This window comes from Buteo buteo, chromosome 9 (assembly GCF_964188355.1).
Source record: "Buteo buteo chromosome 9, bButBut1.hap1.1, whole genome shotgun sequence".
Lineage (NCBI taxonomy): Eukaryota > Metazoa > Chordata > Aves > Accipitriformes > Accipitridae > Buteo > Buteo buteo.
In genome coordinates this window covers 44,942,556-44,963,393 of record NC_134179.1, presented here as the reverse complement: position 1 = coordinate 44,963,393, position 20,838 = coordinate 44,942,556, and the positions used below count along the sequence as shown (strand labels likewise).

At 55.8% G+C, this 20,838-nt stretch overlaps 1 protein-coding gene across 1 annotated transcript in view; it reads right to left on the bottom strand.

Annotated features, from left to right (window-relative positions):
• Nucleotides 1–665: 665 nt before the first annotated feature.
• LASP1 (LIM and SH3 protein 1) overlaps nucleotides 666–20,838 on the bottom strand; it is a 34,937-nt gene continuing 14,764 nt past the window's right edge. Inside the window, exons 3-7 of the mRNA XM_075036466.1 lie at nucleotides 15,353–15,437; nucleotides 7,678–7,785; nucleotides 4,259–4,415; nucleotides 4,010–4,107; nucleotides 666–3,641 (exon numbers count right to left, since the gene is read on the bottom strand). Coding sequence (XP_074892567.1) covers nucleotides 3,468–3,641; nucleotides 4,010–4,107; nucleotides 4,259–4,415; nucleotides 7,678–7,785; nucleotides 15,353–15,437 — 622 coding nt within the window. The 3' untranslated portion in view covers nucleotides 666–3,467. The remainder of the gene's footprint in view (nucleotides 3,642–4,009; nucleotides 4,108–4,258; nucleotides 4,416–7,677; nucleotides 7,786–15,352; nucleotides 15,438–20,838) is intronic.

Sequence of the window (20,838 nt, the reverse complement as noted above, 5' to 3'; positions counted from 1 at the left end):
TCAAGATTTTCTTTTCCCACTGCTAACGCTGTAATTGCTGAAAATCCCACCTTGAGAGGCTGCAGCGGCCAAGCTAAGCTGTCGCCAGCTGCTCCCTGAGCACAAGGGCTGGCTGGGGTCTGCAGGACCCGGCTGTTGCAGTGCTGTGTTCCCACAGAAGTCAGGCAGAACTGGGACCTGATGCCCATGCTGTGCTGCTCACAGCAACACTGACCATTTCCCTGGATGGGTCTGGTCTCCGGAGCAGCCACCGGCACACCTGAACCCCAGCAAAACCCAGACACATGTTGTAAGAGAGGCATCGCCTGCGCCTCCGTCCCACTATGACCATTTCTCCAACGTGGCTTTACAGCTGAATTTCACAGCTGATTTCCCAGGGCTCCGTGGTACCTGGTGGCCGCAGCACATCAGCCAGACACGCTGCAGCGGGGCTCTGAACACTTCAAGCGTATCCCTTGGCTTCACACCATGCTAAGAGCAAGGGACGAGCCAAGAAGCTGCATCCCAGGTTGGTTCCCAGGGATGCCAGCGTTTCCCATTCCCAGGGGAGCCAGGCAGAGATGAGGACCCTGGCTCTGACAGCCTCCCCTGGACCCGAGATCCCCACTGTGTCCCAAGGGAGCAGGAAAATGGCCAGAAAAGCAACCGCAGTCAAACCCAGCGCAATCGGCAGGTAAAAATTATACTTTTATTTTTAATTCGAGTAAACCGGGAAGAGAATCAGTTGGTTTGTTCCATTCGATGGTTCAGTTAAAAAGGCCAAATAACGTTTTTTATTGGTGGGTGCTCAACCCGACGGGAAGGAGTACACAAGGACAAACCCCAATCAAGCAACGGATCTGGAAGAAAACACGTTCTAAGCTCAGCACTGAGACGCAACCAGGGAAGCTGGGATGGACAAGGTCTATTTTACACGTGATGAGAAGCAATTTAGCTTTTAATTTTTCTTCTTTTTTTTTTACTATTTTATTTATTTATTTATTTTAAATACAGGTTTAGGTGCTTTTCAGCTATGAAAAAAGGCAAAAAAGTGCATAAGTTGAGAGAAAAGGCAGAAATCAAGCAGTAAGAGGTTTGTTTCCCATGGTAGGGGAGAAGGGGCAGGGTATGGGAGGGGAGAATTAGGACAATGGTCTCAAGGTAGCATTAAAAAAAGGTCTGTATACCAAAACGTAATTGCCTGTGTTATTTGGTCCATTAAAAAACAGTTTATTCACATTGATACTCCCCCCCATTCCCAGACAAGAACGTGATTAAGAAGAGGAATAGCAGGGAGATGCAGACTCCCCCCCTGCCCAGCCACCCCCTCTCTCCTGCTCTTGTGCTTGCTTGTTTTAGCACCAACTGGGATTCCCATCCCGTAAAGCCCATCCTGGCTGCTTCTGGGGTCCCGTTTGCACCCCAAGGGAACCGACGGTACCAGGAGTCCCCATCACTCTTCCCCTCTCCCGTTGCAGCCAGCTGGGGAACGAGCCAGGAGCAAAACGCTCCCCTCTGCCTGGCTCATGCCCTCCCGGCGGGTCTCTGCCCTGCCAGGAACCCCGTCTCTGCCAGAACAGCGTTTGCTCCAGCAGCCCCCGACTCCGGTCACCTCGACCCCAGCACCGTCCATGAACCAGCCCTGCAGCCCCGTGGGCTTTGAGAAAGGGGACTGCAAGCGTTGAGGCGGTGGGATCCTCTCCCCCCTCCGCGAGACCATCCCCGAGGACGTGTCCCCGAGGACGTGTCCCCAAACAGAGCCAAGGAACGTCTCAACTCAGCCGCTTTGGTCCCTAGATTCCCTCTTTTCCTTTGGGAATAGCAAAGGCGGCAGCTTCCCCTTGGAAGCATCCTGGCCCCGTGGTGCAGTGCAGCCAAAGCCGGGAGCAGCCTGGCAGGGGAACGGTCCCCTCCGGCTGCCCAGTCTCCACGGTTCGGGCTGAGCCGGGGCTGTGAGCAGGGACGGGGCTGCAGGAATGCCGGAGGCAGCACAGAGGCATGTTTGCTGCCCCAATATTCAGCTTCCGTGACCCGGGAGAAGAGCATCCTGCTCCTGCTCTCCCTGCGCAGGCTTCCAGTTATACCTGCCCCTGTCCAGCTCCAGCAGCTTCGGAGCCCAAAAGAGAAGGAGACAGGGATGTGCTTTGAGATTTTGGTCCATGACATGATCCCAAGTCAGCGGTGGCCCCAAAAGCCACCGCTGCTGGGGACCAGTGAGAGGTGCAGGGTGGCTCGGGGTGCCAAACCCTGGTCTCCGCCACTCAAGACGGAGCTGCCAGTCAGGATGGTCACCCAGGACGGTCCCCAGCACAGCAGCAGAGGGGGAGGATCTTTCACACCCGGCTCAGAAGAGGCACAGGGATGGGGGCTGATCCTGCCGGCTCCCCAGACCATCTACCCAGGAGGTAGAGGGCTCAGGAGGGTCCCAAAAGCCCAGCAGCAGCAAGAGAAAAGCAGGAAGGTTCTGGGTGAATTTGGGGAGCGACCACTGCTAAAAGAAAGAGGCTGCCCTGGCATGTGGGGGCCAGGGGACCCCCAGACTCTGGCCCAAAGAGAGAAAGCCAGAGCTGCAGGGAGGACGTGAGGTCTCGGTGTCGCAGTGCTCCCCCCCCAGCGCAGGGGAGCGGGGAGCCCAGCCCCTCTCCAGCTCTTGAGCAGGAGCAGCAGCCTCCAGGTGAAGCAATGCTGCGGCTACTCCTTCACCCGTGCCAGCACAGCCCCGGCTTGGCCCCAAAGGGATCGGGGAGGTGGAACAAGGCAGCCAGAGCCCGAGGCAGAAGGAGCAAGAGCCACCTCCAGGGCTGTCCAGAGCAGCCACTCTGTATCCCAAGGAGAAAGAAAGATTTTGTTTAAGATTCTAACTGCGAATTTCTTCTGGTTTGAGGACTGAAGGGAGCAAAGACTGAATGGAAACACTGCACAGAGGAACCGGGAAAAGCAACGGGACAAGCCAGAGCCAGAGTGGTGCAGGGTGGAGGCTGCCAGCCCATTCCTCCCGTCAGCCCAGGGCAGCCCTTGGGATGAGCATCCCTCGCCTCGTCCACCCAGACATCCCTGCCCTCTGCCCATCCCCGCCAGAGCTGGGGGAATTTGGTCCTAACAGATGGTCTCCTCCTCCCTTTACCAGGGTCCCAGCGACTCCGGCTGCTTCCCCTGGCCAGGAAATGCCGGAGTGCCTGGGAGGGCTAGAGAGAAGGGAGACCGAAGGAGAAGGAAAGCTGTGGCGGTTTGGTCTCTCGAGCCCCCAACATCCCTTGCAGACAGTCCCTCGGTCCCGACAGAGCTAGAACAAAGCTAAATTGGCAAGAGAAACCGGAGGCGGCTGCAGAAACACAGAGTAACCGAGATGTCAGGACGTGGCTCCGGCAGGCGATGCCAGAGCACGTGGGATAAGGGATGCTGGGGCAGAGAGACGCACACACACACGGGGGGGCCGGCGTGGGCTGGGGGCTCAGCTGTCAGCCACGCACCCCATCCCCTCCCACGGCTCAGATGGCCTCCACGTAGTTGGCGGGGAGCATGCCGGTGTCGCCCGTACGCTCCACTGTGCCGTACATCCATCCATCGTCGATCTGCTGCACGTTGATGATGGTGTCGCCGTCCTGGAAGGAGACCTCGTCTTCGTCAGCCGCGTTGTAATCGTAGACGGCGCGGAAACGCTTCTGTGGGGAGAGAGGGGGTCAGTGGGCACAGACCCTCACCGTGCCCTGCTCCAGATGGGCAAAGCTGCCATCCATGGGGGGGGGTGGTCCCAGGGCAAGGAGCTGTGCCCAGCCCCACGCAAGAGCCATTCCGGATCCAAGAGGTTCTTACCGGGCACCGCACAGGGATGCTGGTGCCAGCAATAGCTGTGCCAAGCAGAAACCAGGCACCCAGCATTACACCCGCCAGCCCCTTCCAAACTGCTCTTCCCCTGCACAGGGGTGAGGAGCAAGCAGAGCAAACCCTGACCCTCAGGGGGTGGAAACCGGGGCAGGGGTGGGGGGGCTGGTGTTGGAGTGGGTGCTGTGAGCCCTTGGGCTATACTCACCCCCCCTCCAGAAGGAGCATTGCGCTGCGTAGAGGCTGGTGCCGCGGGCTCCTTGTAGCCGTAGGACTGAGACGACGGCTGCTGCTGCTGCTGGTAGCCTGGGGGGGGGAAGGATGGGTCCGTTAGCTGGTGCTGGGACATGAGAGACACGGCAAAGCCCCTCGCAAAGAAGAGCCGGCTGCTGTCCCAGCAAACACAGGGCCATGCAGCGGGGCAGGCTGCGACACCCGCAGTCCCCCCCCGCCTTACCTGGGTTGCTGGGTTGGATGTGATGAGACGGCTGATGCTGCTGGTCTGCGGGTCTCCGGTAATTGGTGCTCTCCTGGGAGTTCCTGCGCTCCAGCTCAGCACCCTCGCTGGGACTCGGGCCCATCCTGCTCCTCTCAAACTCTTCGTGGTATTTTATCTACAGCGAGAGGAGAGGAAGGAGAGCTCAGAGTGCAGCCGGGACAGCCCTGCAGCACCTTCCATGAGGCTGAGCCTGGCCCCAGCACTGGCAGCAGCCCCCGCAGCCTTTCAGTGCCAGGAATATCCTTCATCTTTCCTCAGCTCATTTCTTTTTGCTACCCAGGACTCGGCATCAGCCGTCTCACAGCCTCGCCGGCAGTCCGAGGGAGCTTCTTCCCCCACGTCTCCCCCAGCCACAGGGACATTTGCTCAGACCAGTTTGTGTGTGGCACAGAAAGAAAGGAAGGAGGTTTAAGTGTCCTATAGATGGGATACGCAATTTTTTCAGGTGTGGGTGAGAATCAAGACCAGGCTCCCAAGCTCCCAGGCTGCAGGAGCACAGAGCAAAACCACCTTTAGGAAGCCCCCCCTGCACACACCGAATTCGGTATGCAAATCCCCAGCCCACGGCCAGGTACAGCAGGCGCCGCGGAGGTACAGCTCCAAAATCTACCCCCAGATCTCTCTTTAACTGAAGCGTGAAAGGGCCTTGGGGTTTTTTGTTGAAGGAAACTCAAAGCAGATACCACCAAACACACCAGCTGCATCTGCCTGAGCCTTCCCCCACAACCAGCACAGAGGGGGCCCCCCCACGGCGGGCAGGAGGGAAGGGTTAACCCAACTGCCTGGGCGTGGGTGTAAAAATTAATAGCCACTTCTGTTAATGAATGCATTGCCATCGGAAAGCACCTGGAGCCCATTTGTCTGCTGGTTAAACAGTTATTTACTGAAGGGCACTACAGCAGGCTCTCGGCACAGGCAGAAGGCAGAGCCTGGAGCAGAGCCACCCTCCCGGGAAGGAGAACACCCCGGGGGGAGCACCCCGCTCCCCCAGCCGCTGCAGCGAGCCCCAGCAAGGACAGCATTTCCCGGCGGCCAGAGGCTCAGGCTTTGCGCAGCTCCATCGCCAGGAGGGTTTCCCCACGTGCAGGATCGTATCGGCACCCTCCGACCGAGGGTGGTTTGGGGGCACGTCTGCGCTGCAGAGGCGTTCGTGCCCCAGCGAGCTCCGCCGTGCTGGGCAGTCCCCTTTTGCTGTCCGTGTGCCTGCCCAGCTGCACCCTTGGGAGTGAAATGCTGCCTGCTGAGCCAGGCTTTCTGCAGGGAGTGGGTTTGTTTCATGCGTCTTTATTAAGTGGGTCACTGCAACCCCAGGCAGGCAGCCAGATGCCCACAGGGAAGCTGCTGAAAACCGCTGCCGCGGCTGAGGGAGGGTGAAGGGGGCCGAGCAAAGGGACACGGGCTGCTCTCATCTCTCTGCTGGGTTATTTTATGCCCCTAAACCTCCACGGATTCTCTCAAAAGAGCGGTGCTTTCTGTAACAAAGACCGCAGACCCAGTCCACGGCGGGGAAGCGGTGCTCATCTCCTGCCAGCTCAGACTCCACTGAGAAGCTGCCCCCAGAGAAAAATCTTCCAACCGGGTCCATTTCCCAAGCGGGAAGCCTTCCCCAGCCCTCGCTGTCCTGGGGTTTGGTGTGCAGGTAACACGCCGCAGCTCCCCCAGGAGAGATCAGTACTCGCCAGAGAACTGCACGATGGGATCAGAAGAAGAGGGAATAAAACCACCACCTCCCACCCCGCTTGGCATTCTCGTGTTTGTGTACGCGTGCGAGCTCCTGCCCGCGTTCGAGCTCCCACTGCGGGCAAAGGCACCGGTCTTCCCTCTCCCTGCATTCCTGCAAGCCCAGACCCTTCTCCCCTGGACACCCAGGGGGGAACAGACAGCAGCTCCCACTCCAGGAGCTTTGTCCCCAAGGTAGGGGTGGTTAAGGATGGAAAAGCACGAGCAGCTCAGGGCACTGCAGAGCTGGAAGCAGGAGAGGAGCTCACAGAAGCCGTCTGTCGAGCGGACACCCAAGAGGTTTCTCGTGCAAAGCTGCGCTCCAGGGGCAGGTTTACTCTTCTCCCCAGGGTTTCACAACAGCTCCTGGGCATTTGATAAGGAACACGCATGACTCTCGCTAGCGGCTAAAGGTTAATTAACTCCCTGCGTTCTGCTGAGGGCAGATGCTACCGCGGGCTCCCGCGCCACACTGCCTGGGAGCACGGGGTCGAGTTTGGGCAGGGGACGGCTAACACCCCACGTCTGCCGCACCCGGTGCCGCAGCTATACGTGCAAGTTTGCATCCTCCTCGTTCACCATGGCAACACGCAGACGTCCACGTCTGCCACACGCCGCACCAGCACCTGGATACGGATGGAGGCTGCTGGGTGAAGCACAAGCTGCCAGGCCAGCTGCCGCTGAACTTGGGCATGGTTTTAATGTAATTTTCAGAAATGGGAGAGCTGGGTCTCTTGCAGAGCTCCCCTTCCAGAAGGTCAAGGGAGGATGGAGATGCAGATGCTGCTGTACAGCCCCCAGGAACCCCTCCACACCAGCGCAGAGGCGGGATGATGGCAGGAGGCAAGCTGTGCGTGGCCAAGGGACCCCGAGGAGCTCCCCGCGAGGCTGCTCCGGTGCGGCGGCAAACACGAGATGTGGGCTGGAGGTAGGAAAGCGGCTGACGCTGCCCGTCCTACCCTCGGGTCTGGTGACAGCAGGTGGTGGGACCCTGGGGACTGCGTGCGGCCTCGGCACAAACCAACAGCAGCTGCAGCAGCAAACGCTCCCGACAGCCGGATGATGGCTGGGACGGGTTTTGCAGGAGTCAGGAGGGGTCAAGGCAAGAGGAACCTGGCAGAGGACAGTCACAGCTGCAAAGGGACAGGAGGAAGAGGTGTGCCTTTGGCCAGGGTTTCCACACACAAACACACGCCAAAGAGAGCGCAAGAGGGACCGGAGTTCTTTGGGGGTGCGCTGCCCACGCTGTGGGTTACGGTGACAACCAGGGGTAGATGGGACTGCCCCTGGTCTACGTTTGCCCCCGTTCACCCCCACCAAATGCCACTCTCTGCTGCTCCCCTTCTTGCTTCTCACAGTCAACGTGGACTTGAGCACCTCAGGAGGCACGAAGGACGCGGATACCCCTCTGGATCCGGCTGCAGCATCTGCCAGGATGGAGGAGCCGGGAAAGGTGCAAGGAGGTCACAGGATACCCAGGCAAATGGGTTGGAGAATTAACGCTGCCAGGCTTTCAAGATGCTGCAGCCTCAAGTGCTCGTTAGCTGCCGTCAGAGTGCGGGTCTGCTCCTGGCTGTGCGGGCAGAGCCCCCCCCCAGCCCGCTCTGGCGGGAGGAAGGTCATGGCAATATCACATGCGGAGATTAGAAGCTACTCACGTTGCTGATCTGATCCTGAGTCTTTTTGATTCTCTGCAGCTCTGGGGTGTCAGCCACCACGCTGAAGCCTTTCCCCTTGTTCTTCTCAAACTCCTCCTTGTAGCGAATCTGGGTACAAACAAGGAAAAAAAAAAAAAAGATTTAAACATGGGGGAAAGCTGGCGTGCGCAGCAGTTGGATTCAGCAACAGACCCTCACCGTGACCCACGTGCCTCATGAGATGCAGCAGCTTCTAACAGGGCCTCTGCCTTGCTCAGGAGACCCCCTAACGTACCCAGTAACAGCAAAACGGGGTATTGCCGAGAGCCGAAACACACAACTTCCTATGCATCCCTATGCATCTGCTGATCTTATTTCTCTTTCAGCAGGGCCTGGGGTAACTTGGATTCACTTTGAATTTCCTGTGGGCTACCAGCGCGCCTAAGTCACGTACCACAGAGCAGCCGACCCATGGCAGGCTGCCTGCTTGACAGCCCCGAGGATTTTATGAGTTACACCCGTACAAAAGCGCTTCTACGTCAGGGGACATTTAGCTGCCTCTGGGAAGGAATACACCCAGAAGACCATAACGAAACCAGAGTTTGGAGGGTGGAGCCTGGCAAAACACAAGCATCCTCATTTCTGTTTGCCAGACACTGACATCAGCATCCCTTCCCATCACACCCAGGAGCTGAAAAGTCCCAGTTTCCCCCCCCCCTTTTTTTTTTTTTTTAAATACAGCTCTATACAGCTTTAAGACTGGGCTTTCCAGCTCTCCCAGAAGGGAGCTAACACAGCACACAACCACAGCCCAGATGTGCTCCCCAGCCCTCAGCAGCCTTGGCTCCGGGGGTTGCTGGTCCTGGTCCCCAGTCCCAGCTGGCCCCGCTCTGCGCAGGACCGCTGCTCCCACTCAAGTCACACAGAAGCAGAAGCAGCTTCTGCAGAAGCTGAAACCCAACCGCTGACTCGATGGCTCCAACAGGGAAGGAAACAGCACTCAGCTGCCTGGCTTGCTCCAACACAGCAGCTTTGCTTACTTTCAGGTCCAAGCAGCCTGAAAGATGCCCTGTTTTCATGGCGGGGGGGAAGCAGGTGGGCAGAGAGACACTGTGACCTCCTCCATCCTCTCTGTGGGGATCTGGCCCTGCACCGATGGCTTCAGGAGCTGCCTCTGCCCCTTTAGGGAGGAAAGAGCCTTACGGGGCTCTGCCCAATGTGCAGCCAAAGCTGCCCTTTCCAGGGATTCACCTCCCCAGAGCTCGCCTTGCGCACTGAGGACAGTCGTACGTTGTCACCAAAATGAAAAGGTCACCACCGCCTCTCACACGAGCAGATCAAACCTCTGGACCCCCCCTCCGTGCAACTGGCACGGACAGACGCAGCAGCCCGGTTCTGCGTGTGCCGACGCTCACCCCCTCGGGTGGTGGGAGAAGCGGAGCAGGAGCTGCCTTTGCTGGAATGGGCTGGGAGAGCGGCCGATGCATCGCTCCCCAAGCGGGGAAATGCTCACGGAGCACACAGGGGCCAGACACCAACGTGTCTGGCCAGCACAAGGCAGCTTCCCGTAACCCTTCCCATCCCGCAGCCGGACGGCAGCCTGCCAGACGGACGGTGGGGAATCTGGGCTGGCCCCGCAAAGAAAGAGCTCGCAGGATAAGGGCTGCGCTCGCGGATTGGCGCCACGCTCGCGTGCCGTGCCAAGATAAATCTCGGAGGCAGAGAACCGGCAGCACGGCGGGGGAGGTGGGATAAAGCCGATTTCTCCCCAACACGCACTCCTACGGAGACACTCCTTCAGACCTCACATATTCGCCTCCCATCCAGACAGCGTGTCCAGCTGGGCCTGGAAACACCTTTCGGGAAAGGCTGCCAAACATTTTATAATATCTTCTGGAGAAGCCAAGACACACCTCCGCTGCCATCCGGGCTCTCCTGTGGCCTTGCCTGCCTCCAGCGCGGGACCTGGCACGGCAGGCAGCATCTTGGCCACGCTGATGTGCCCAGGTCAGATCCCGCCGGTGCTGGAGCCAGCCGGGGTTGCGGGCATGCAGCACATCACGGAGCAGGGTCCTGCCCCTTCTGTGGTCCAGAACAACACAGGAAAAGAGATTTCCAGGGGAAAACGAGACACCGTGGTTTCCATTTTGCAGAGGGGCTGCGGGCTCAGGCCAGCTCTCTGCATCCCACATCCCAGCCGGTCCTGCCAGGAGGCTGGGGTGGCTCAGAGGGTTTTGTCTGGAGCAGGAGGGGATGCCAGGCACCAGCTCTGCAATGGGCACCGGTAGGCACAAGGGAGAGCTCGCCACTGGCTGCATGGGCTACAGTGGTGAAGATAGCCCAAAGCTTGGTGCTCTGCTTGCAAACACAACATTTGCTCTTCCTACCTTGCAAACCAGGAGAAATGCAAGCTTTGGAAGCACATCAGAGCCCCTGCCCCTTCTTCACAGCCATGGGGTATCACAGAAACCCTTAGATAGATGGTATGATCTACAAGTCACTTTGGATTGCTAACTCCAACATGACGTTAGAAAGCAAAGGCTTAATGAACAAGGCTGCAGAGTCCACCCTGGGAGGATATTCATACAACCAAAATGCCAAAGCACATCAGAGGAACACAAGACACCGGTTTCAAGGCAGAAGTCTCCTCTTGCTTGAAGCAATAACGGAGAGAAAAAAAACCCAACCTTTTGCTGGCTGGGGTAAAGAACCTAGCTTGAACATCAGCAATTAGGAAGGAGCAGCCTCGAGGTGTTAACCGTCAGGCACAAGAAACCAAAGGTTAAGAGAACTGCGACATAAAACCTATGACACATACCCGGACAGGGGATCAGGAGGGACTGAGTCAGCCCCGCCAGCTGCTCTGCAAAGCACCAGCCCCCGTTTGCTCAGCCGCAGCGACAGGCGGGCAAAGGGGCTGTGTTTGTCCTTTATCTGCTCTGCTTTCAATAAAGGCTGTTTTCCTTGAGAGCTCTGCAGCCTGGCCCTGGGATGCCGGCCCTGCCGTTGTGCTTGGAGATGCTGCTTGGAAGAAGAGGGTTTATCCTGCAGCCTCCTGCTCAGCCAGCCCCAAGAAGGGCACACTGTGCTGGCTGCAAACGCACAAGTTGACGAGCTGTAAGAAATCCAGGCTAGAAAGATAAAGAGTCACCAAGCGATAAGCTAGTCACAAGGCTAAACAGTTCCTTTGGTAAGTTCTGCTTTTTTGCCCTCCTAAATCCCACCCCCCTCCATCTTCCTTGTTTTTTTTACCCCTCTATCTTTCAGGGTACAGGAACTTGGCCCAAAAAAACTGCCACATGGGGATGCCTGACTGCAGGGGGGGGGCGATCCTGGAGTCACGGGCGAAGATACTGGTACTTGGGGGCAGGACTAACCCAAAACGCACATGCAAGGCTGGTGCTCCCAGCTAGCTGGGGTTCCTGCACCCCAGCACGCCTGGCCACAGAAGTCAGAGCATGGCACGAGCATCGGGGCAACGCTGGGAGGAAGCAAGGGAGGCCACTGGGCAGACACCGTCCCCGTCCTCGGCACAGGGGAATTGCAATTTAACAGGATCCCTGGCCCTTCCTGGCTTCGGCACAGGAGCGGCTGGGTCCTGCTGGGCTGCAGCCATCGCCAGGGCTGAGGGAGAAAGCCGGAAAGGAGGGAGGAAACATTCAGACAAGGCGCTTTTCAGCTTCTCCCTGCCCTTATATGGACACTGGGTTGCGCAGGCAGGAGTCTGGCAGGCAGCGCTGGGTGGGGAAAGGTGACCCGTGACCCCCAGCCATAGAGGAATCCCACTCCCAGTCCAGGATGCCTTTAGAGAGGCACAAATCCTTGCTCCAGCCACGCTCCCAGGGTCCTGCTCCTTTTGCTCCCTCGGAAATTCGAGCGCAGGTGACTTCGGGTGATAAAGAGGGACAGAAATCCACGGTTCGGTGCATCCCGCTGTGCTTTCACGGGGCACACAGGTACCGCTGGGAACCAGCTCAGCGCTGTGCAAGGGGCTGCAGAGCCATCGCTCCTGCCGCTGCTGCCAACCCACAGACCCACTCCCAGCGCTCTGGCTCGTAGCTGCCTTTCAGCCACACACTGTATTAAAGAGCCGAGCGATGCAGACAGTGCCGTATCCACACCTCATCCCATAATAATAATTGTAAAATGGGATCCGCAATTAATTTCCCCAGGGGAATTGTTCCCTCTATGGTAAGAAAGACAGCGACGACTTGTGCATCCGTGCGTTATCCAAAGGGAGTTGGAGAACGGTCCTTCACACATCATAACGCCTCGCAGGTCTTGGCTCGAGCACATCGAGAACGTAGAGGCAGAGGAGGGTTTAATGTCACCGACGGCAGCTCCCCGGGGTGACAGACGCAGGGCTGCAGGACGGCCAGGAGACGGGCACCTGCCTCCCACACCACGGGAACCTCCACCCTCTGGCAGGAAGGGCTGCACCCAAAAACACCCATTTTAAGAGTTTGAAAGAGGAGCCATAGGACAAGAACCTGCAATTTTCTTGCCGCACGTGGGCTGCAAGACACGGCTGCAGGCGTAAGAGCTGTCACTTTGGAGACTCATTTAGCTGCACAAGACAATATTATCCAGCGTCTACAAGTGACCGGAACAGGAGACGCCTTCTCAGCAGACACAAATAACCGCGGTATCGGGAGTGACATGAAACCGCTCCAGCTCAGCACGCAGCTGCCCCATCCCCACCCTCCGGTGAACAACTGGCTTTTCCAGTCACACCAGGGTGGACAGGCTGTGTATTTTTGGTGGGAGGAAATACAGGATCAGCCTCCTCGGGGTCAGCCACAAGGACAGCGGCTCTCCAGCCCCACAGGAGCTCTGCTCCAGAGGAACAGGCAAAAGTGCTGGGGAGCATCCCTCCCATTGCCGGGGAATGACCCTCCACTAGATAGAAACCCCTTGCAGAGGACACAGACCCAGCGATCTCCCTTCTCCTACTGCAGCTCCCAGCTGTTCCCAGCCACAGCTTCTTCGGAGGGACACGCACTCAGGAAATCCTCGCGCCGAGGACCAAAGGCTCAGCCACAGCTGAGTTCGGCTGGCAAATACAAGCTTGAAGGCAAGATGCGACTGTTCACATAACCCTGATTTTAATCCACAAGCGACTTTACCGCTAGACCCACACGCAGAGCTCTGCCTGTCTCAGCGAGGATGCACTTTTTAGGTGGCACTTGAACTGGCAAACTGTAGTGCAGAAGCCGTCCTGCTAAGCTGTCATCACTGCAAAGCAGAGCCAGCAAGCCCTTCTCCACAAGCTTTTCCCTGTCCCCACTAACAGCTCCAGTTCATCCAGTTAATTTGCAAGACTGTTAACCCCGCTGCCAGCTCTGGAAGGGCTGAAGTGACCTATTCTTATCCCCTGGGGTTTGCTCAGCTCCTGCAATTAGTAAGAAGGGATTGTCAATAAACCCGAGCGGCTGCTAGTGTTTTAGCTAGAGCGCTTCAAGAAATACAAATGTTTGGCGCTTGGAAAATAGGAGACTCCCTTTGTAGGCAGAACAAAGGCAGAGAGAAATTAAGATCTTATCTGAAGTGTGTTTAGGATCTATCCTCCCCAGGGCTCCAGGCCCTTCAGCCTGGCAGCTTCTACCCGATTCAGCTTTGCCACCTCCCTCCCACCGCTCCTGCATCCCTCCGCAGGGGCTCTGCCAGCACCCAAACAGCCAGCACCCCCCCAGCAGCCTCTTCTTCTTGCTCAGAGAAGTCCTACTTTGCAGCTCATCCTGACATGAGACCAGCACTGAAAAGGTGGGGTGCTGGTGCCTGGCAGATGGGAAGACCCTGCCTGCACCCCAGCCCCTCTTTTGACATGTTCACGTGCAACCAAGAGCGCAGAAGGCTGTTACAGCCCTGTGCTACCCCAGCTCAAGCCCCCAAAGTCCAGGAGACCACCAGGAGCTGGGCACGGCCGCTTCTCCCCCAGGGACAGAGGCCCTGCTGGGGTCTGAGTTGTAGTGACCAACTTCTGGAGGTGCAGGCTCAAAAGAATAAAGACACCCCTTCCCCTGCAAGGCAGCTGACTTTGCCTCCAGCCACCTCCCGCACACCACAAGGAGCTGAAAGTCCCAACAAGCTACAGAAAAGCCCAGGCAGCGGAGCATGCTCCCTCCCCAGGGTCTCCTTTAATAAGCAACAACTAATGAAGAGCCTGAATTCATTGTAAAAACAGCGCTGGAGACTCCAGACCACTCAGTGCAGCATTATCTTGATTGTTACCATGGAAAAGCAACTGTGTCCCCTTAACCGCTCTATGAAACACAAAGCGAGACCCAGGCTGAGCTCTAGCTCTAAGCTTGAGCCAAGCTGCACTTGTGCAAGCCAGGGAGCTGTTGGGCAACTTGCTCTGAGGAAGACACCTTACAAAAGCAGAGGTTTCAAAACTCGATGCTGGCTGCACAAGCACCACCAGCTCTATCTAACAGGTGAGGTCCTGAGGTTCCCCCTCCTCCTCCTCCAGTGGGATGCATTCCTAGGCAATCTGCTTTTCAGCTCCTGACACTCTCAGGCTAATAGAAAGAGAAGGAAGGAAGGTCACTGCATCCTTCACAGCACAGCAGGGAGAGAAGTGCACTGATCCTGAAAAATGACTGCTCACCCTGAAAACACTACGGCAAATCCCGAGCTGTCCTCCCTCTGCCCAGGACCAACACTTACAACGCTGAGCTGAGCCAACGTGCGTTGCTGACAACACCCTGGGCAGTCTTTTTGCCTCTTCTCAAAGGAAGAAAAATAAATTAAATAGATTCCCAGAACAGTTGCCACATCCTGTGTTCTCCTGCGAGACGCTGACTCAAGCCAAAATTGCCGCTGGATGCATTTTCTTCCAGTGCAGCGTACTCTGAGCACACGTCTGCAGTTCTGCAACATCAAAGCTCACAACAACTGTTCAGGGCTTAGTCTCAGATGCTTCAACACAGCCTTTCAGCAAAGCAAAGTTCCACGAAGAAGGGTCACCCACCAATGCTGCCCATTTCTGTGCCAACTTTGCCCTTCCAGCCGTTTCTCTGCAAAACCGATGCTCGCATTTCTGTTCTCAGTGTCTTGGAGTAAGGGAAGGAAACCAGGGATTGCTCCTTGGCCCACCCAAGGGACCAGTTCCCACTGACTGCATCATCAGGAGTTACCGGGACAAGAAGCCAGCCCACAGCCATGTGTCAAGGCTGGGGACTTCTGCTGATCCAGGGACACCTCCAGGGTATAAAATGGGACGCGTCTGGACAACACCCTTCTCAAACAGTCTCTGTTCTTCCCACTAGAGAAAGAAATCCTTATCTATGCCAGTCGTTATCCCTTTTATCTGTTTATTTCTGCTTGCCAGAGCTTTCAAGTCCTGCAAGATTTGGGTTTACCTGAAATACTTGCCTAGAGAGTCAACGTCTGTCCAGCTGAAGCCACTGTGGCTGGATGTCAGCTGGGAAAAGGTAAACTGGTGCGAGGCACCGACTGGGAGAGGGGGGCTGCCTGCTGGACCCTTCCCACCTCTGGGAGATCCCAGCAGCCACAGATGAAGGGAACAGCAAACACAGCCGAGATGGGCGAGATCTGAAAGGAGGGACCCACACCCCAAACCCGCCTCTCCCTCCTCTGCGCGAGGGCGTAGGAAAGCACCGGAGCACGGGAGAACGTAGGGCGACGGGGCAAAGTACGGCAGCCCTGGGCGAGGAGAGACCTGCACGCTCACCTGGCTCTGAAGCTCGCTCTGCTGCTTTAGACGCAGGTTTTCGGGAGTGTCTGCCACCATGGTGAAGGACTGCTTCGGGTAGTGTCTGTGGAGAAAAGGGAGATTGTTAGTCACGGTATTCCCATGGGCTATGCCCACGCTCGCTGCCCTCTCCCACCCACCCCACACAACCAGCAGCCCCCAGGAGATCCAAGTGCTTTGGCCCCCGCTCCAGAGCATTGCGGTGATCAGCAACACAACCAGGGCTGTGGAAATGTCGACACACAGGTTTAGCGGTAGCCGTCTGGGATGATGGGATTTCTCACTGTGCATGCTCACCTGCGCCTGACGCCTTCCCCAGCAGATATACATTACTCACTGGGTTCTCTCCCAGTCTCAATATATTAACTTCAGTTAAACTTCAGTTCTATCAAAAAAAGGGGAAGGGGAGGGTTTTTTTTCCCCAGGGGACAAAGCCATTCCAGGTTTGTGCCTGTCTGATTTCTGGAGAGACATTAACACATCTTCAATGTTTCATCAAACAGTCCTCAGGGTAACATTAGTCCAAGTAAGTGCTGCTAACGCTCTGGTTTACAATGACTTCGCCTGTTTCACTGTTTCAGCCCTGAAGGGTCAGAGAGGAGCAGGGTGGTTTTACTTGCTTATTTTACTGAAGTTTCAGCCCCACAAGCCTCATGTTATGGTTTTCGGGTACTGCAGAATATCACGACCCTGGCATAAACCATGTCAGCATAACCATGCCTGTCTTGGGGCACAGTCTGCACTACTTATCTGCGCCAGTTCAACATGTTTAGTGAGTCCTTAGGACATGCCCAGAATGGGAGTGTAAAGCAGGAGACCTCCATCGTGGTCTGGCTACAAGCCAGCAGCTATTGTTCTAGAGTGCCATATAGCAGTTTCTGAAAGCGCATGCAGCCTTTGCTGTAGACAACATAAATTAACAGTTAGAAGAACTCAGGTACTGGGAAAAAGTAAATATCTAATCTGAAAGCTGGAGGCTGCTACAAGCCCTGTCCAAGCAGACAGGTGAGCTTCACACGGCCATTCCCACCTCCAGGAGACAGGGAAAAAGAGCAAGAGGCAAATCGCTGCCATAACAGGGTACGTTCAGTGTGCAAACACCTCCAACTGGGCTTGACCAGACCCCAACAGCAGTTATTGCTAGAGTCCCTCACACTTCCAAGAAGCGGCTGGATCAGTCCTAACACCGCGGTGCTTTACCACTCGGGTCCTGGTCCTTCGCTCGGGGTCAGCGACGTCCTGCATCACAGAGGATGCTCTCGCCCACAGCCAGATCCGTCCCAAGCAGCCACCCTCGCTGTATCTGGAGAACTACACACGGTGCAGAGGAAACTGTTTGCAAGAGGAACATTTCCAGACTGCTCAGCGCTGGCCGCCGTGGAGGCAAAGCCCTCCGTGCACAACACTTCCCAGGAAAAGCCCAGAGAGGAAATCTGACACTGAACAGATGGTAACTGCTCTCATGGGATGGCAAAGAAACCGAAGACATCCCACGGCAGCGCTTCAGGTTTATAATGCAGATAGAGAGCAAGAAGGGGAAAACTGCCTTTTGAAAGGGTCAGAGGTTTCTCTTTCACGAGAGTTAAAATGGGACTCCCAAATTGGGTGGCAGAAACAGATTGCAGGATTTTAGCAAAGTTACTGACTAGTGCAGGAGAATGGGTGGGAGGCACAGAGACAGCACCATCCCTGGTTCACACTGAACATGCGTGGCATCAGGGCAGCATGTCATGCTGCAGCTCAGTTTCACTTTCAAATACATACAAGAACTTGGATAAATTCTCTTGCAAAGCCAGGCAATCCAACTGTCCTCTCACAGTAGTAGCTCTTGAAAGAGGTGACCAGGGCTAAGCAGTCCACTGCAAACAGACTGCAGCTCCTCGCAGAGGACAACCGGGAGGTCTCACTCACTCTTGGGGATCTGAAGGCTTTGAGCACAACGCTGATCTCCATTTCAGGGCGATAACTCAGACTGTGCAGCCTCCAGTTCCCACATCTCCATCCATGTAGCCCAACCAAGGTCTCACCTGAGGGCTACACAGCAAACTATGGGATAGCTGCAGCTCCTGTCCCTTCCCAGACCACATGAAATGGCTCTTTGTGGGTCTTAAGAAGCCTCTGGGCTCTGCTTTGGGAGCTTGTGTGCTCCAGCATTAGCAATTATCTATTTACAGAATCAGCATTAGCACCTCTGCCCAAGGCTAATTGAAGTGTGGTCAAATGAAGGTAAATGAGCAGAAAGCCAGCTGCATGTGGAGGAGTGTGGTTGAAAGCTGCTGCCTTAGAGCAGTGCTGTTGGAGCAGGTCAGCAACAGATAGGCAACCGCAGACCTGCAAGAGCAGCACATACCTCACTAAAGCAGCAATGCAGGAAACTCGAGAATAAAAATAGCTGTCTCAGCTTACTGAAAAAAACATAAAGAGAACCCCCCCCCCCCACACACACACAGAGAAACCGAACAATGCAGATGTGGTTTGCAGAAAGAGGAAAAGATAACTCGGCAGGCAGCAGCTCACTGCCTGCTGCCCTCCCCAGCCCTGCGGTCCATGGCATGGCAGGGGAACCCACCTCCCAGCCAGCTTCCCCAAAAAACACACCACCACCTCCCTGCTCCAGGTATTGTCCTGCTGGACATCACCCCTGCCGTGTCCCATCACCACCATCCCAGCTGCCTCCTGTTTTAGGGGAGGTGGGAGTCAACACCAGGGTCCCAGAGGGATGGGAAATATTCTGTCCATCTGAGGACAGCCATCCCATGATGGATATTGGCCATAAGACCCCAGTCAGCCCTCATCCTTCACAAGCACGTGGGGACACACAGAGGATGCAGCCGTACCCACACCAAATAAGCCTAAATTCACCCTCCACAGCCCCCCAAACATCCAGCAATAAGATCAAAAAGGACAAGAATCAGTTTTACACAAACAACAGATCACCAAGTGCTTCAAGGATATAGTTTAATCTCTGTTTAGATTAATCTGATTAGAGGGGATCTAACACTGTGTGTTCAGGCTCCCTTCCCCACTACCTTCGGGCACCGGTTATGTCAAGGCTTCACACTGGGATACAATATCAAGGCAGATACTTCACCAAGCTACTGCCTGCAGCTTGCTGCAGAGAAATTCCTGCATTAAGACTCCAATAATGATAAAATCTGATTCTCCAGGAGGGTCCTGCACTCACCAGGAGCAACGGACACTGCACTGCAGAACTGGGCAGGGGTTTGCTGTTTATTTAAGCGCTCTTGACATGTTGGCCACAGTTGCTGCTCTCCCAGCAGCCGGTGCCACTGGAGTGTAGATGCCTGGGTGGGTGCTATCCTGACTTACCTCTCTGCTGGACACTTTGGCAAAGGCTCGGCTACTGCCGCTGCTGCGGAGCTGCACCGGTGAGTGACATTTTAGAAGCAGCAAAACAGCATAAGACACCTTGAGACCAAATCCACCCCAGCTGCTGTCTGCTACCAGCAGAGAGGAACAGCCTGGGGGGCTGGTGAGCAAGGGGCTCAGTCTAAATCACATCGGCCCAGCTTGGCCTCTGGTTAGCAAAGATTGCTCCTGTAAAGGCTGCTGCAATCCCACTAGCTGCTGGGTTAATGCATTCACACCTTGAAGAGACAGCATTGAGAGAACCGGGCCCTTTTGTCATTGCAAAGATGACAAAACCCTTCTTAGCAGCCAGCAAGCTTTGGTGGCCGAGGCAGCACATGCCAAAGGAGTTTGCATTTAACAGCCCTTGCTCAAAGGGTGCTGCACCTCAGCCGCTCCCAGGGACGACTCTTTTCCCTTTCTGAAGGGGCAGCATGCATTATGGCTACAGGGAGGCTGGTACCTGCTGGGTACCAGAGTCAGGAGCCAACACCATCAGCCAGAGATAGGCTTTTTTTTTTTTTGTCCAAACCCAGGTGCCATTAGACAGCTGCTGGGGGAGCTGGGCCTTAATTAACAGTAGTGCTAATCCAATAAGTGCACTACCTCAGCTTACAGTGGCACAAGAGGACACTCCTGAGACTTGTCACTTGTTTTACCCGACTTACCACTCACATCCTGGAGCCCTTTCCTGAGTTTCTTGGAAGTCACTTCCTGACTCATACCAAGGTCAAAGAAAACAAAGCCACCTTTTAAGTACAAACAGCTCAAACCCCAAACGCCCTCCCAGATCACCAATTCTCCATTTGCAGATCAGATCTGGAAGGCAACAGGCTATGCAGACCAGCCCCTGACCTGCCATGAGGACAGGAACAGAGCTCTGTCCTGGTCCTACAGGAGAGCCAAGTGCCATCATCACTGCCCGGGGGCTTTGCAAAGCCAGAGGATTTTTTTTTTTGTGCTGCTCAGCAGCAGCTTTTACAGAGATCCCCAATTTTAACAGTCCCATCCCCTGAAGGGCGCCGAGCTGGAGGGCTGCACACAGGGTGGCAGGAAAGCCACGCAGGGAGACATATGGCTCCCGTGAAGGGCAAATGCAATTTTTAAGTTGTGTGCACCATCAGCCAGAGCTGCATTTACGGCTCAGCCCACGGCCCAGGAGCTCCCGTACTATCTGCTGGTGCTGCCAGCCGAAATCATCCCATTGCCATGGCAACTGCATCCCATGCCCTGGGCATGCTAATAACGCTTGGGAGAAGACGAGTCCCCAGCAGCAGCCTCCGGATGAAGGGAGGAGGGAAGCCCCAGTCACTGCGAGGGCTGGAAACAGAGAAATTCATCCTCGGGAGGTTCAGAGAAACTGAAAAGCCATGGTTGTAGGGGGAAAAAAAAAGTGAAAGACAGCTAACAGCTCCGCTTCTTGCATTTACAGGAACATGGTACTCACAGCAGTCTGTGGCCAGCTACAGCCACAGTCTGGCAAGGGAGAGGAAGAGATAGCCATAGACCGCACAGACTAAGCTAGAATTAGGTTTCCGCTTCTGTTAGATTTTGAGGAAACCTCCAAAGGATTTGAGGCAGCTTTTTACTCAGCCTTGAGCCCCTACAGACTGTTGTTAGCAGGCAGGAGTAATCTGCCCGTCTGCGCTAGGCGTAGGATGAAATGCACAACTTGAGCGTCTTCCCCTAAGATTAGGCATCGCTTTTCTCCTGAGCTCATGAGATCTGCCTGATAAAGAAAAGGCATGTCAGTTCTTGGGGAATTTAAGGCCGGGAGTTCCTGATGGAGGAGCGGTGACAGCCCCCCCACCACTGAAGCCAGCGCTTTCCCCTGCCCAGCCAGTACAAACACAGACACCCGGATCCCTGCCACACATCAGAGAGGGGAAAACCATCTCCTATGCATGAGGATCAGCCACAGTAATAGTCAGCAATAAATTAAATCTTAATGAGAAGGCAGTGAGTGAATTGCCTTGGGTTGGGAGCGCGGGAGGCAGCGGGTGCGTGGGAACGGGGCATCTGCGGGATCTGCAGCGAAGATGGGCACGTCCCTCCTCGCGTGGGGGGTCTTGTGGCAGAGTAGACCTGGTTCTCCC